Below are 16781 nucleotides of genomic sequence, written 5' to 3'. Positions count from 1 at the left end.
CAAACTTATCGTCAGTGAGTATCGCAGACAAAAATAGTCCCAAATAGTGTTTACATTTAGCAGTTTTAAGCATTTTTACGATATAATAAAACATATTTATGTCCGTACGTTCGGATGAGGTATGATATTTAGTACCAAGCGGTGTTTTCTTGAAAAGAAGGAGATTTATATGTTGTAAATTGCAATTTATTTATTCCTTTTTAATTTTATTCCTTAAAAAAACTAGTATAAATCTTTCGTGTGCAATATTTTTTATTAGATTTAATGACTCAATTAATGAAATAATTTAATTTTAATTTTCAATGCGGAAAATAACACACTAAAATTTACTGGAATGGCGGATCGTGGGATGAATTGAATGTATCACAGGTCGAACTTCGTAATTATAACCTTTAGAAAATCAGATTTAATTAACATTCACACTTATTGGGCAGAATTGGGCTATAAATATTTTCAATAGACTTTGACAAACTTTTTAAGGGCCACTTGCACCAAACCACTAACCCGGGGTTAATCGGATAAACCTGGTGTTACCATGGTTAGCAGTATAATATAACACTAGCTTAACAGTTTAACCGGTTAACCCCGGGTTTGGTGTAAGTGGCGCTAACGGAATAGTACATTTCGATGCTAGTGCGGAAGGTATGTCATTACTTCACGAGCACCGAGATATCTTGCCACGAGCCGCAGGCGAGTGGCAAGACTCGGGACGAGTGAAGAATGACATTTCCGCACGTGTATCGAACGACGTTTTTTAATACAGTTGCGAAAAAATAAGAAAAACATTGTTAATCGTACACTAAACAAAAGTGGTAACAGTGACAGCTCGGTTAGACGTCGTCTTTAAGTATATTATATCTATGGGCGTTTGGCAGCTATTCCGTTCCATTCAGTCAACTTATTAAGAACGGAATTTTCAATATTGAATATTAAAAAATAAACGTGTTATAATGATGAAGAGGTAATAAGTAATTAAATATGAAATATGTAATATTTTTCGTATTCTTACATTAACGGTAGATTTTTATGCTGATTACGACGTTTAAAGGAAACTAATATTAACACTCATCAATAAGTAGTCGTGAATTGGAACAAGTATAAATTTAAAAAAATTGGAAAAGTAAAAAGCACTAGTTCGAGATAACCAACTTTCCGCACGCTAAACAGCTACGTAAAGTAGCACTTTTTGAGCAACTGTATTAAAAAAACCTTTTGCTTGCTTTGTACCTATCCAACTCTGAGTGCCTACCGCAAAAATCGAAATTTCGTTTTCAGCCTCTTTATCTTCAGCTTCTTGCATATTCGAGCGATAGAGAGGCAGATGACAAAATTCAAATTTTTCGATTTTTGTGGCTTTTTGTTAACCAGTTCAAACTAGTCAGGAACAGTATGATAGCTTTACGATCGATCGATGGCAAGGTGCGAGTTCCCCGCTATTTCAGTCAAGGCCCCTCTCCGTAAACATCTGCAGGTGAATAATGTAACGGCTGAATGCGATGGCATGCCGAAAATATGCCGAATTCAAAATATACAGACAGTCACAATTATAAAATAAATTAATTTTGAAAAAGAATGTGAAAAATTCTCCGCCTTGGGCGGGACAGGTTTTGGGACAACAGTAGAGTAGAGTCACTGCCAATTGAGCTAGAAATTCTGGTGCGACGCATAGGTTTGTTTTGAATAATTACTATTAAGACAATGATGAATTGATGGAGGATTTCACTGTCGTAAAGTTTGTAAATAATTAGGTGAACTGTTTAATATGACTATGTTAGCAGGTGATTTCGTCGTCGTAAATTTAATAGTTAGACTCTTGTTGGTGTAGCTCTCTCCATTTGACTCTATCCAGGGCCGCCTCCTTAATTGGCAGGAGATTTGGCAGGTGATAAATATACCACGCTTAAGATACGGACTAAAACACTGTATGGACCAATTACTCGTAGAAACTATCCCAATATTTGTCTACCTGTGTTTTGCAAGTCAAAATTAACTCATTTCCCGGTCTCCGATAGAACTGGAAAGAAGCCCTACATAGCTTCCATGACAATCTAATGTTTTGGTAAAGCAAACTAATCTAATCTGACCCTCCTTGCATCTTAAATAATACGACAGCAAAAAATACCTTAAATAGTAATGACAGCAAAAGATAATTAAAATTGGGCACCTATAAAGGGTAAAATACGCTAAATTATATTTTAGTATGCCTACTCTGAGCTCCTACGCGTATATTCTAATAATTTATGTCTGTCAACATTTGCGAACTAAATATAAAATTGAAAATCTATTCATTGAACGTTATTTTATTATGAAAATATAGCCTCTTATTTAAAATTCATATAAACATTTTCATAATAACTGATATTCCATACTACTCATACATTTTTGAATAAAAAATAACAGCAACAAATAGTGAAAAGATACATTATATTATAACTTAGACAAATAATAAGACTGAAAGACATAGAACATAATATGGACACATTTCTAAAGCTGTAGAATTCGCGATGTTATTTGAAAGCCGCTTTTTTGGTCCCAAATGCTGCAAAATATTTTGCTGAAATGAAACTACATATTTTGATGGCGTGCTACATATTCTGTTTAACAAGGTTTTAATTAGTTTCATATTTATTACTCTCTTTATTGGTAAAAATATCTTACTTTTTTATATTATAAATAATAAATAAAGAAATATCAAAAATATTGAAAAAGTCTTCTTATTCGATTCACTGACAGAAAATATTAAGTAATACGGTGTTTCGGTGGATTCTCCAATTAAAATTTTCTATGCCAGCGCGAGAGCGTTGCTAGTAACACGATTTTTCCCCTTTGTAGCAAGTAGCGTGCCTACAGAACAGAGAACCCGCCTAGCGAGCATGTTAAATATATATACTTTTCAACTATATACAGTGTAGACACATATATAGTGTGTGTAGTGTAGTGTAGTGTATAACTATATAAAGTGAACCATTTTGATTTCTCTCGAGTGCATATACACCAAAACTTTCACAATAAACAGCCTAATATCAAAACAATAGTTTAGGCAAAAACTCAGCATCTGTTTGGAACAACAAGTAAGAAACTTGCCTAGTTGGGTAATTCTCGAGAATTGTTCGCGTGAAGTTGCCACAACCGGTAATAAAGGCTTTTTTGTAGGTACTTACCCCCTTTCATAAACGCGCTACAAACCTCTATTAGCTAATAATCGTTTGTCCTTATCTGTCATTTTGACTTATGTATTTGTAAGAAAGCGATACAACATAATTTAACTAAATCAGGCCCGTAAAGTTTTATGAAGGGGGTTAGAGGTCACAATACGTGGTTTGAGAGTCATAAGAAAGGGTTCGATTTCATAGAACGTTTGAATGTTGTAGTGCAGACAGCATCAAATAGATATCGAAGGCTAGAGTTGCCAAATATATCGAGACACATCTTTTATGGTGTGTTACGATATATACTTATATTTGGGCACTTTGTTCGTCGCTGTCTATTTGATAGCGACTGTACTTATACAGGGTGGCCAAAAAATATGTACATTCTCGTTTCCAGGGAGGTTTTGGGATTATACTGAGCAACTTTTACTATGAGACCAACCCCGAAATCGAGAAATAAAACATTTGGCGGTTTCATATATTTTGGCTGGTCCATTTTCTATGGGAGGGTAAAATTTTTTTTTTGCGATTTCGGAGTTAGTCCCATAGTAAAAGTTATAATCCCAAAACCTCGGTGGCTACGGGAATGTACATATTTTTTGGCCAGCCTGTATAAGTACAGTCAGTACTGAATAGATAGCGACAAAAAAAAATTGTTATGAACATACGCTCAAACATCTATCAAACGTATAACAATTTACAAAAATATAGAAAATATTTGTCATTTTCCATTAAATACTTACCTACAAGACATCTCCAAATTAATACTTTTATCAAAACCACACCAGTAAAAATACAAAATCTGATAAGTTAATTCTGAATCCCGAACGTCAACATTAACAACTTGTATATATTTGGTTAAATAAGTACCACAACACAGGCAGTAGTAAGACATACCTACCGTCATACCTATCGTTAACAATGTACACCAAGGGGTATAGGTTGCGTTCGAACCATTTATTCAAAAAAACCGGGCAAGTGCGAGTCGGACTCGCGCACGAAGGGTTCCGTACGTAATGCAAAAAAAAAACAAAAAAAAAGCAAAAAAAAAAAACGGTCACCCATCCAAGTACTGACCACTCCCGACGTTGCTTAACTTTGGTCAAAAATCACGTTTGTTGTATGGGAGCCCCATTTAAATCTTTATTTTATTCTGTTTTTAGTATTTGTTGTTATAGCGGCAACAGAAATACATCATCTGTGAAAATTTCAACTGTCTAGCTATCACGGTTCGTGAGATACAGCCTGGTGACAGACGGACGGACGGACGGACGGACGGACGGACAGCGAAGTCTTAGTAATAGGGTCCCGTTTTACCCTTTGGGTACGGAACCCTAAAAATTTGGACCTAGTTGTCCACCTAATGTCGCTTGAAAACCAGACCGATGTATTTTATTTCAACAACTTCTATTAAATTAGACATAATTTAGCGAAAAAGATCCAACCAACAAAAATCTACCAGTCAAATTTGTGTACAAAAAGCTTTCTGTAGAAAATAAGATATTTTTGAGGATCCTTTTCGTTTCGGTAATGAATGTTACACAATAAAAGTACTATCAAAAACATCGTTTGTTAAATCTTGATACATTACCGTTGTACCGTAGGAGTCACAAAATTTTCTTGTATTTTTGCATTTTACCTTATCCAAAGTTTGCTTTAAATTCATCTTTTTGCATTTGTAACCCCAATAAAGTTTGATTTATAGACCTTGGATATATTTTTGCAAATTAAGGGTTAAACCCATTTTCACCGACTGTGCTCCAAAAGGCACGCATAGAAGTAAACGTGTACGAGATAGAAAGAGAAGTTAAGAAGTGTGAATAATGTATCTTTCCACTCACTTGTCGTGTAGCCGAAGTCATCTTCTTCTTCTTTATCTGCCTCCTTCTCTTCTTTGCTGCGTTTGACCGCGGCGGCTGATGCTCGATCGATCTAGAACAAATAAGCAGACATTAGTTTTGCGTATTCTTCTCCTTGGTCGTATAGCACCAACAATGTAAGCAAGCTTTTACTTTACGAGTTCACCCAAATATATTCGTAACCGTAGTTATTACGTGATTTGCTGGAATTTTACTGTGTAAGAAAATTTTATAAAGGGTGAGTACTATTAAATTGTCGCTAACATATTCCGTTTTTTTTTCTAGACTCTCAACCTTTTTGGTAAAACTTATTATATATATCAAAATTAGAATGTATTGGCATCTTTTATTCTTAAAAAAAAACATTCAAACATTCACTTGTATTTGTCTTTCAAGATGTCGTCAAAAGAAAAAAGCGTGCGCGATTTAATTTTGCAAAAATTTACTATGAATCCCTATATATCTACTTTGGAACTTGCAAAATCGTGCAATACAACTCGGAGAACAGTGCAAAGGACCATAAAAAAGCTAAAACGAGGTAAAACTACTGAAAGAAAGCAGCGAGAGGGTCATCCGACAAGAAAACGGAACAAAAAGTTGGAATCAAAGGTGTGTAAGCTGTTTGATCAAAATCCGGCTATTTCGTCCCGAGATGTGTCCAAAAAAGTTGGAACAAGCCAAAGCAATGTACAAAAAATAAAAAAAAACTGCGGTATTGTTACATACAAAAAACAAAAAGCTCCGAAAAGAACGGTTGATCAGTATAATCGAGCAGTTCGACGTTCTAGATTATTGTACGCCTTGTTTGTTCAAAATACAGCAGGTTGCTTAATCATTGATGACGAAACGTATGTAAAGGCTGATTTCAATTCAATACCAGGCAATCAATACTTTTCTTCCCGCAACGTCTCGGGTCTGCCTGAATCAGAAAAAGTGATTCCAGTCGAGAAATTTGCCAAAAAGTTCCTCGTGTGGCAAGCGATATGCCAGTGCGGTATGAGAAGTTCGCCTTTTGTAACCACTGGCACAATTAACACAGATATTTATATATCCGAATGCCTAAAGAAAAGGTTGTTGCCACTTATTAAAAAGCACAATTGTTCGACATTATTTTGGCCGGATTTGGCAAGTTGCCATTATTCATCTAGAGCTATGGATTGGTATAATTTGAATTCTGTCGATGTTGTACCAAAGGGATTAAATCCGCCAAATTGCCCAGAATTACGGCCGATAGAAAAATACTGGGCAAATATAAAAACAAAATTGCGGAAAACATGCCAACCGGCCACATCATTGCCCGATTTCAAAAGGAAGTGGATTAAATGTACTAAACTTATCACAAATGATTCCGTGCAAAATTCTATGAGTCGGGTCAAGAGTAAAGTCCGAGAATTCTCACGTCGTGCTTTAGACAAACAATAAAACGGTTTTAGCTCGCCTATTTTATCATAAACTTACCAATAATAAACATTTTTGAATTTTATTGTATATTATTTTATTGTATAAAATTTTATTCAAATTGCGACAATTTAATAGTACTCACCCTTTAGATATCTGACGAGTAAACCCGGGGTTATAAAGTTTTGTTTGTTTGCTTTATACTTAGAATTTTTACATCTCTCATCAACTCATGGTCATGGCTCGACATTTAACTCGATCTTCAGTTTTTACGCCTCCAATTCCTATCCGTTGCCTTGGGAAATATCTTCACCTTTCTTCACAATAATTTCAAAGATGTTACTAGTAAGATAATCTTTGCTTTATAATTGTTAGTGGTCAGTTTATTATAATAAGACTCACCTCAACCCCCTTGTCCGAGTAAGTCCGTCCCTGTAGCTCCCTCTCATCCTCTTCATCATCACTGCTCTCCGAATCTGAGTAAACAGGCTTCTTCGGTGGCGTCGGTTCGGTATCCGATGTAGACTTCTCTGTCTCCCTCTCCGTGTCTTCTGACTCTTTCTCTATGTCCGGCTCTGATGTCACTGTTATCTATAAAAGAAACTTGGTGTATTGGCAGAAAAAAATCAAAGCAGATTACCTACAAGACACAGATACCTAACAAGACCCAAAAGGTCTTAACGCTTTTGCAACTATTGTTAAAAGTAGCAAGGTTTCTCTAACTACCTCAAAAAGAAAATTGAACGTTTTAGACGGATAAGATTTTTTAATTTAAGTTTTGAGTCTTAGCCTTATCAGCGATTGTCATGGAAACTATTCTATGGAAACGAACTATTTAATGGGAATGATATTCTTAAAATGTACCTTAATTTCGTGTTCTGGCGTCCCATCGACGGGTAGCGGGGTCCTCCGCGCGGGGTGCGGGGAAGCTTCGGCTTCCACATCTGACGAGTCGGTGTTCTGGACAGATAATTATCATCATCATTCATCATTATAATCGGTGTCATTGGTGATCAAAGACAGACAACAGTTAACAGATTTTCTGTTTTACGATTAACAGTCTCAGTGCCAACTCACCCAAGTCGGTAGACTCTGAACAGTGAGCGTGACAGTGTCACCAGCTGCTTTGATGAGCTGCACCGCTCGCTCGTGCTGAGCATTTCTGACGCACACTCCATCCACCTCGAGGATACGATCACCGGTCTATGGGAATACAATCACCGTTAACCAATATTGAATTTGAACGTAGAAGACGAGATATACTTCAAATACCTAATAATATAGATGACAAAAGCACTCCTACTGAATTTTCATTTCTATGAATGGTATGATTTTAAACTTACATGCAGCTCTCCGCATTTGCCGGCTGGACTCTCCGGAACAACATTTTTGATGAATATTCCGAATATGGCCTTGTCATCGGCCCCAGCGTTATCTTGACTGTCAATAATATCCACCTGCAACGATTTAGAAAAAAACGTGTCCCGGTTAAGCATTCTGGACATAGTCGGCGATTCTGTACGGACCATTATGGGGGAATAGTTGCTTTGTGGAATCCTCGTCTCGTACGACAGCTTAGGCCCACTTGCACCATCCCACTAAGCGGTTAAACCGTAAACCTAGTGTCAAATTGTACTGGTTACCATAGTAACTCCAGGTTTAACCGGTTAACCCCGGGTTAGATAATGGTGCAAGTGAGCCTTAGTGGGTTATTGTAGAGCTATTGACATGAAGTCTAGGGAACAAGAACCTTGCACCAGCTGCGGTAGTTATAGTCTACATCATTGCGCATTGTCTCCCTCCAAAGATAACCCTTAGGGTGAGGTTATGGGTTAGGGGGTATGGAGCCTATGGGCATCTAGTCAGTGACTTTTCGCAGCCATCCCCATTGCTGGCCAGGCCAGGTGTGGCATTATTATGACAAGCATCCCTTACCTTCCCTCCAACGATGCTGACACCTAACGGAGCACCGGAGCTTCTAGTCAGAGTGAAGTCGCGGCGGTCCCCATTGCTGGCCAGCCAGTCCGTCTCCCTGAGGCAACATCCCCATCAGAGCTGCGGTGTAGCATCATTATGACAAAGCACCCCTTACCTTCCCTCCAACGATGCTGACACCTAACGGAGCACCGGAGCTTCTAGTCAGAGTGACTTTTCGCGGCGGTCCCCATTGCTGGCCAGCCAGTCCGTCTCCCTGAGGCAACATCCCCATCAGAGCTGCGGTGTGGCATCATTATGACAAAGCACCCCTTACCTTCCCTCCAACGATGCTGACACCTAACGGAGCACCGGAGCTTCTAGTCAGAGTGACTTTTCGCGGCGGTCTCCATTGCTGGCCAGCCAGTCCGTCTCCCTGAGGCAACATCCCCATCAGAGCTGCGGTGTGGCATCATTATGACAAAGTACCCCTTACCTTCCCTCCAACGATGCTGACTCCTAACGGAGCACCAGGGCTTCTAGTCAGAGTGGTCCCCATTGCTGGCCAGCCAGTCCGTCTCCCTGAGGCAACATCCCCATCAGAGCTGCGGTGTAGCATCATTATGACAAAGCCCCCCTTACCTTCCCTCCAACGATGCTGACACCTAACGGAGCACCGGGGCTTCTAGTCAGAGTGACTTTTCGCGGCGGTCCCCATTGCTGGCCGGCCAGTCCGTCACGCCGCGGCGACGCCGTCACCGTCATGGCTGATTGAGGAGCGTAACTGCAAAATAACCATTGGTTTTAACTATTATTTAGTTACTCTGAAAGTCTCAGACCGAGACCTGAAGTTTTAGAACATGTATATATTATTTATTACACGATTCAGTCCTTCCCCATACAAGCGTAGTCCCTATTTCCTTCCCTAGATAATCATCATCTAGAATTCTAGATGATCATTACTTATAATGTTTTTATGCCCCTTCGTTTGACTTATTTTGATTTATTGATTACTTATTACGTAACTAGCAAAATCATTTCCATATAGATTTTATACATAATATTTAAAAATTGAAAAAAGTCAAACGAAGGGGCATAGCTCTGGTAAAAATACATCAAATTGCGTAAAAAGGTTTTCAATTATTAATATCCAAAGAGGAAAATGGCGACCGGAGAAGCGGTCACGTGACTTCGTCCCCATTCCTCTCAATACACTTAAGTGCGTGTTGTCAGGGTATAGCGTGCAAAATTGTTCGCGGCGCAATTTAGCAAAGTAAGTAGATAATCGTCTTCGGCTCGTATAGAGGCCAAGGGCGTTTCAATCTGATTTAGTTATGCCTTTATTGGACCATGAAGTCCATGAACAAACCGCAGCACTCCTTACTGTACATTGGAGGACCTTATTACAAAAGGCATAAGGTCCACCGATGGACAGTTAACAGTATGGGTGATGGAACATTGAACATGTATACGTAGTATTATTATGGCAAGCAACATTTTAACTACATAGTTGAGAGTGGCGTAATAAACGTACAGATGTAGGTAGCGCATAATTGTTTTCCGTCGTATTTTCTCGGAAACATTCGTATTTATCATGCTAGTTCAGTCAATCTCAGTACTTTTTGCACCGAGACTGATTGAAATAGCAAGACACGTTCGTAAGTTTCCGTAAAAATACGATGGAAATTAATTATGCACTACTTACATCTCTACCCCGGTTTGACAATGTAATTTGGCTTGACGCTTAAACTGTGAAATATATAGTGACAAATTCCAGAAGCTGGAACTTTTTTACATTTTAAATTGAAACATGACATTTACACAAAGTTGTGAAAAATAAATACCATCATACATGTTTATTCATTACGAGACTTGAATTTTTAACACTGAATGAAATGCAATTGGAAACACCAATGTTTACGTCTCTCGAGTGAGACCCTCCTGGCTGAACGCGGGTACAGTGAGCGACATAAGTGTACAATATTACAATAAATACTTCTATTCACTCCTCCTGTAACTACCTCATTTCATTTCATTTATACTTTCATTTCATTCACAAACAACGAAAACAAATTAAAATAACGCCATTTACTGCACTTGATCGGGAAGATGGGAAGTCTAATCAAATATTGTTCATATTTGAATTACTTACATGTTCCTTAATTTTGGACGACACAATTAACCTTTAAGTTTACAATAAAATATCACACTGTCGATCAAATTTAAATAATTTCATATCTGACCATTGTTCTCAACTGTACGGGATTCATATAGTTCAATCACTTAGCGTGGCGTCACAGCCGACCGAACGCGCCTGTTTGCGACTGTACTAGGGATGGGAATAACGATATATTAATTGTTTGAAAACAATGATAACTGTGTTGTTAACTCCGTTCAAACTGAGAGGTGTTCTACGTGTGCAATGAACGGTACCTGGGCTATAACCGCGAAAATCGAAGTTCGCAAATTGCGAGCATGCATCTCTGTCACTCTAATCACGCGTTCATTGGAGTAAAAGCGAAAGATCCCCGCAATTTGTGAATTTCGGTTTTCGCGGTAGGTCCACCGAAGAGGTACCGAACCATAAGGTACCGAACCTTACGTTTGACGTGTGCATCTGTGTATGTACTGTGTACGGCGAACTGCAATATCGCATGGAAATTATAATATTATTATGTTAACGCAATTTTGCACCTCGCTGTACATATATGTATCTGCCAGTGGTACTCTAAGGCCTACTTGCACCATTCCACTAATCCGGGGTTAACCGGTTAAGCCTGAAATTACCTTCGTTACCAGTACAATTTGACAACGGGTTGACGGTTTAACGGCTTAACCCCGGGTTAACGGGATGGTGCAAGTGGGCCTAAGCTGATTAGGTGTACTGTGGGTGTACCATAGCAAAGGTGACTACGTTTAGCTCTATTCAAGAAATTGTCTGACGACGGTCGGGACGTGACCATTCTGAGTTTTCATTGATTTAGTTTTTTTAGTTACCACGAGTTTATGAACTAAGAATATATGCTATTTCAAGTTAGGAACATGAAATTTATCTTTCAAACGTTTCATCGTTTTAATTTTACAAAGCCCGGGTCGGGTCTCTACATTCCAATTAGCAAGGAAAATACAGGCAAACCGATCGACATATTTTTTTATCTTAAAACTCCATTCGCAGAAAATACCTTTATATTCTACCGTTTTAGAAATAGCACAAATTCGAAAAAATCTGAATAGTTTTCTGCGAATGGAGTAACCTAGTACCTACTAGGGTTATAGGATAGGGCTCTTCTCGTATTATATTTTCATCCGGTCCCTACCCGTTGATATAGATAGTTACTCAAATGCTTTACGGTAAACAGACAAAGTGCGTCCTTAGCCTAAATGAATGTCAAGCCTCAAACATTTTGTTATGAATGTGTCTATTTTATTGGAAAAATGGGAATGACCCAATTACGCGTCTCCATTTTACGTTGACTCGTATTGATAGGTTGTTGTTGAATATTGAATAACAAACAGATAAGAAAAACCCGCGTGTTTACTACCTCGTATTGTGTAGGTGCATATGTCATTATTTTGACATTAATTAACCGACTTCCATTTCATAGAAGGAGGAGGTTCTGTATTCGGTTGTGGCTATTTTTTTTTTCTATGTACGTTCACCGATTACTCCGACATCCGTAGTCCGATTTGAGTAATTCTTTTTTTGTTTGAAAGGAGCTACCTCCGAGTTGGTCCCATTTTAATTTGGTTCTGTTCTGATGATGGGATCCATGAGGAATTGAGGGAACTCCTCAATTTTTAAAGGCACATGCATGGTGATTTGGGTGTTTTCTTAAGCAACTCGAGCATTTTCTCCCGAAAACCATCACTTTGATGAAGTAGACCTGATGATGATGATTGTTTTGATGATAATAATGATGATTTTTAGGGTTCCGTACCCAAAGGGTAAAACGGGACCCTATTACTAAGACTTCGCTGTCCGTCCGTCCGTCCGTCCGTCCGTCCGTCCGTCCGTCCGTCTGTCACCAGGCTGTATCTCACGAACCGTGATAGCTAGACAGTTGAAATTTTCACAGATGATGTATTTCTGTTGCCGCTATAACAACAAATACTAAAAACAGAATAAAATAAAGATTTAAATGGGGCTCCCATACAACAAACGTGATTTTTGACCAAAGTTAAGCAACGTCGGGAGGGGTCAGTACTTGGATGGGTGACCGTTTTCTTTTTGCTTTTTTTTGTTTTTGCATTATGGTACGGAACCCTTCGTGCGCGAGTCCGACTCGCACTTGCCCGGTTTTTTTAAATGTAGTATGTTCAGCGATTACTCCGGCACCTGTGATCCGATTTGAGTAATTCTTTTTTTGTTTGGAAGGAGTTACCTCCACGGTGTTTCCGTATTATTTTTGGTTCTGGTCTGATGATGGAATCCATGAGGAATTGAGGGAACTCCTCAAATTTTAAAGGCACATGCATGGTGATTTGGGTGTTTTCTTAAGCAACTCGAGCATTTTCTCCCGAAAACCACCACTTTGATGAAGTAGACCTGATGATGATGATTGTTTTGATGATAATGATGATGATTTTTTAAATGTAGTATGTTCAGCAATTACTCCGGCACCTGTGATCCGTTTTGAGTAATTATTTTTTTGTTTGGAAGGAGTTACCTCCAAGGTGCTTCCGTATTATTTTTGGTTCTGGTCTGATGATGGAATCCATGAGGAATTGAGGGAACTCCTCAGTTTTTAAAGGCACGTGTAAAGTGATTTCGGTGTTTTCTAAAGTAACTCGAGCATTTGCTTCCGAAAAAGCCATCATCATCATCATTATTAGTCTGTGGCCATGAGTAAGCCCATTCATAATAAAAAAAAAAAAAAAAACCACCAATTTGATGTAGTGCAAGTGTAGCCAAGTGTAGCCTTACCACGAGTTTGACATTGACATATTCGCTAAGTTAGCGACGCTAACGTCTTCGTAACTTACTATTTATGCATCTCGCTCGCACTAATATGCCAGTACGAGCGAGATGCAAAGAAAGTAAGTTACACACACGCTAGCGAATAAATCAATGTCAAACTCTTGGTAAGCTGGTAAGGCTACTGATCGGGGGTTAGGGTTAGGAGTTAAGGCGAAGCGAAGTTAAGGGAATGGCGGTTGAAGGGCTGCTGGTTCAGGGTCGAGGGGTTCATGGATCAGGGGTTGATACGCTGTGAGGTGGAGTGATCGGGGAGTTGAGGGATTGGGTCAGCGGCGGGGCGGAGGATGGATTTAGTGTAGTGACAGGAATTATAATTTCCCAGACGGACTCGAAAAAAATCCTGATTAAGTACATATTTATTAAAGTAGGTACACGAATTTAGTGTTAATCATGATGTTGTTTTTCATTCATGCGTCGCGCACTTAACAATGCGTTAAAAACTAAAAATGGAAAAATAAAAACTTTTTACAAAAAAAAGAAAACCGACTTCAAAAAGGATGAAATAAAATATTATCCTTTTTAAGTCTATGCGTTACCAACTGATATGTTTGAAGTCGGTGCCAAGCCAAGTAGTAACAATACCCGTCAAAAATAATCAGCTTTAAACCCCATTAGAACTCTTTGTCGCCTTTTCATGGCTAAACAACTGAACCGCTTTAGGTGAAATTTGGCAAGAACGTAAATTCCTTGATTTGTTTTATATTTTGAAATGTAGTCCTCTGAATAAGAGACGGGAAATAACTCAGTCCCAATCCCACGCTTGCGTGCCGACAAACATGGTACGGACTGTACCAAGAAGGTTTGATCGTGTGTTCTTAGGTACAGTCGACGTCAAAGATATGTTTACACTTTTGCACCGTACTCCTTTGTAATATGTAATATAAGAAGAAAAGTGTAAACATATTTTTACTCATACTCATACTCATATATACTCATATATTTTATTGCATTTCATGTGTACAGAGGATCTTAGGGCTAAGTACAGTTTCAACATGAACCCTGCGAGGGTATAGCAACATATTTAAAACTAATTAAAATTAAACTAGAACATTTAGTTCTCACTTAAAAACTCTTGGATACAGTAATATGCTTTGTACGTTAATTGTCGTCGTGTAAGGCAATCCAACGTAAATCATTATAGAATCGCACCAAAATCATGGTATGCTTCAAAAGTTGGCTTGGCACCGACTTCAAACATATCAGTTGGTAACGCATAGACTTAAAAAGGATAATATTTTATTTCATCCTTTTTGAAGTCGGTTTTCTTTTTTTTGTAAAAAGTTTTTTTTACATCATAGTTTTGTTACTCGACTGAGAAAGGAAGGATAGTACCTACTTAAATTGAATTTCTATTTTGATACGTAATGCAACCTTAGCTACTTGACATCGAATGGGGTTTTGGTCTCATCTATTTTGCGAGATACTGGTGCCATCTATTTTGCGAGACATATTATAGCGCCAACCTATATAGAATCGGACACAGACTTTGTTATGGCAAAATGTGGAAGTATCAGCATAAACGTCTAAGCCTGTAAAAAATCGGAACGTTATTATGACACACCACACTTTGTCACGTCAAAGTTGGTGCAAAACAAGTTTGATCCGAGTAATCATAATATATACGTGTTGAGCCTCTTTCTTTACATAAATTATTTAATTAAATTATTTAGCTATAATGCCAGTGTGTTGTGGGCATCACAGACAGAAATGTACCTATTACAACGAACAATTTCTCGGCTTAGTACCTAATACAAAAACACCGTGTAAATCCATTTGTTCACTTCATTATCTCTGAACAATGGGGAAAAAAGTAGTCGATCAACAATCGTTGTTGCAATTTACACTGGCTATCTATTTCTACGAAACACGGCACTTAAGGCAGGAACACACTTATCCCACGTACGCAACGTATACTGAAAATCATAATTAGATTCCAAAAAAAGTAAGACAATGTTGCCACTTTTAACTAGCGCATCTTGTATTTATGTAAAAATTAGTAAATAAAAGTACTTTTTTAAATCGTAGGAGTAAAATTACCAATAAATAAATTATCTTAGCGTGTTTATTCATAAAAAGGAATTTACTATTTCACAAATAAATTATTGCAGTGGCAACTTTTTTTGGAATCTAATTACGATTTTCAGTTTAGGTATGCAAGGCATTATGACAATCTGAACCCTAACATTTGTATGCTTAGAAACATACTTGTCAGACGCAACGTAACGCATGACAAGTATGTTTCTAATAAGCAGATAAATTTCAAGGTTCAGATTTCATAATGCATTGCATACATTGCGTACGTGGGCTAAGTGTGTCCCTAGCTTAATTGATTATACCCACCTATATACCCACTTACATTTTATTACCAGCATTTGAAATGAAAAACATTATCAAACTATGTGCGAAAAACCCTTCATAAAGATAACAGATCAGGTTTTTTAGATTTTTGACAAAGTTGCGTTCGGCGCTCGAGGTCTCAAACTTGAATTATTGATTGGGCCAACATCATAAACAAATCTGCAAAAAACAGAACTACCGGATTTGATGCAAACGCAATATGTATGAAATTACGGTACCTATCATATTATATTGTCTCCTTATTTACCACAGTTTAGCGTCTCTATAAAGATAGGAATCAAGTGCACCGAGAAGTTGTTTCGCTTGGCGAAGCGGAAAATGAGGCGGCGCAGCGGAAATGCCTCCAATTTTACCGCCTTGATACGACAACACAGTTAACTAAGCAACTTATCTGTGTCGTAAATATCTAGCAGACTTCAGCTTAGATTAAAGCTACAAAAGTACACCAGATGCCCGTGATGTGTGTAATTAGGAACTACATTGTGGAACATCCATGCTTATTTAAATATATAAATAAAAATTAAAGGACAATCTTACGCAGATCTACCTAGCCCCAAACCTAAGAGAATAGATAGTATAGAGGGCTATTGCCAAAGTAAATTTTGTAGTTACGGTACATTTACTGCCAGCTATCGACACACGAATAAAACTTAAAATAAAATTGAAAATGTATAAATTAATCAAAATATGTTTACGGATAAATGGATTTTAATTTTTATTGTTCCATACTGACCCATGTTATTTCACTGATATGTGTTAGAATTGTTAAATATCAAACGCTGTCGTCAACGCCATCTAGCCGAGAATGGGCCAAAGGCGTGTGCGCCATCTATTCGAGAATGACTTTTTCTTGATTTCCGAGGCACGTTTTTTTCTTAGACTTTATTTATTTTATACGTAGTTATATATATCTCTGCCCAAACTAAGCAAAGGTTGTACTATGGATAATCCACAACTATCCAAAGAGTAAGTCCAAAGAGTTGAACCTTAACTATCCAAAGATACGAATAAAGTCATTGGCGTCGCACAGTCATTTTTTTACCTTGATTATTGCTACGAAATACAATGTTACAAACCTACACGAGGAGAGCCAACAATAAACGTGATCCTCTTTAAACCAATGAA

General features: G+C 37.9%; 1 protein-coding gene across 1 annotated transcript in view; it reads right to left on the bottom strand.

The window, feature by feature from the left end:
* LOC134678858 (uncharacterized) overlaps positions 1–16781 on the bottom strand; it is a 164272-nt gene that overhangs the window by 67782 nt on the left and 79709 nt on the right. Inside the window, exons 19-24 of the mRNA XM_063537578.1 lie at positions 8963–9104; positions 7750–7863; positions 7484–7609; positions 7271–7366; positions 6809–6997; positions 4991–5081 (exon numbers count right to left, since the gene is read on the bottom strand). Of these exons, the coding sequence (XP_063393648.1) occupies positions 4991–5081; positions 6809–6997; positions 7271–7366; positions 7484–7609; positions 7750–7863; positions 8963–9104 (758 nt within the window). The remainder of the gene's footprint in view (positions 1–4990; positions 5082–6808; positions 6998–7270; positions 7367–7483; positions 7610–7749; positions 7864–8962; positions 9105–16781) is intronic.

The sequence above is a fragment of the Cydia fagiglandana genome, chromosome 2 (assembly GCF_963556715.1).
Source record: "Cydia fagiglandana chromosome 2, ilCydFagi1.1, whole genome shotgun sequence".
NCBI classification, from domain to species: Eukaryota; Metazoa; Arthropoda; class Insecta; order Lepidoptera; family Tortricidae; genus Cydia; species Cydia fagiglandana.
This window is presented reverse-complemented; position numbering and strand designations above follow the sequence as displayed.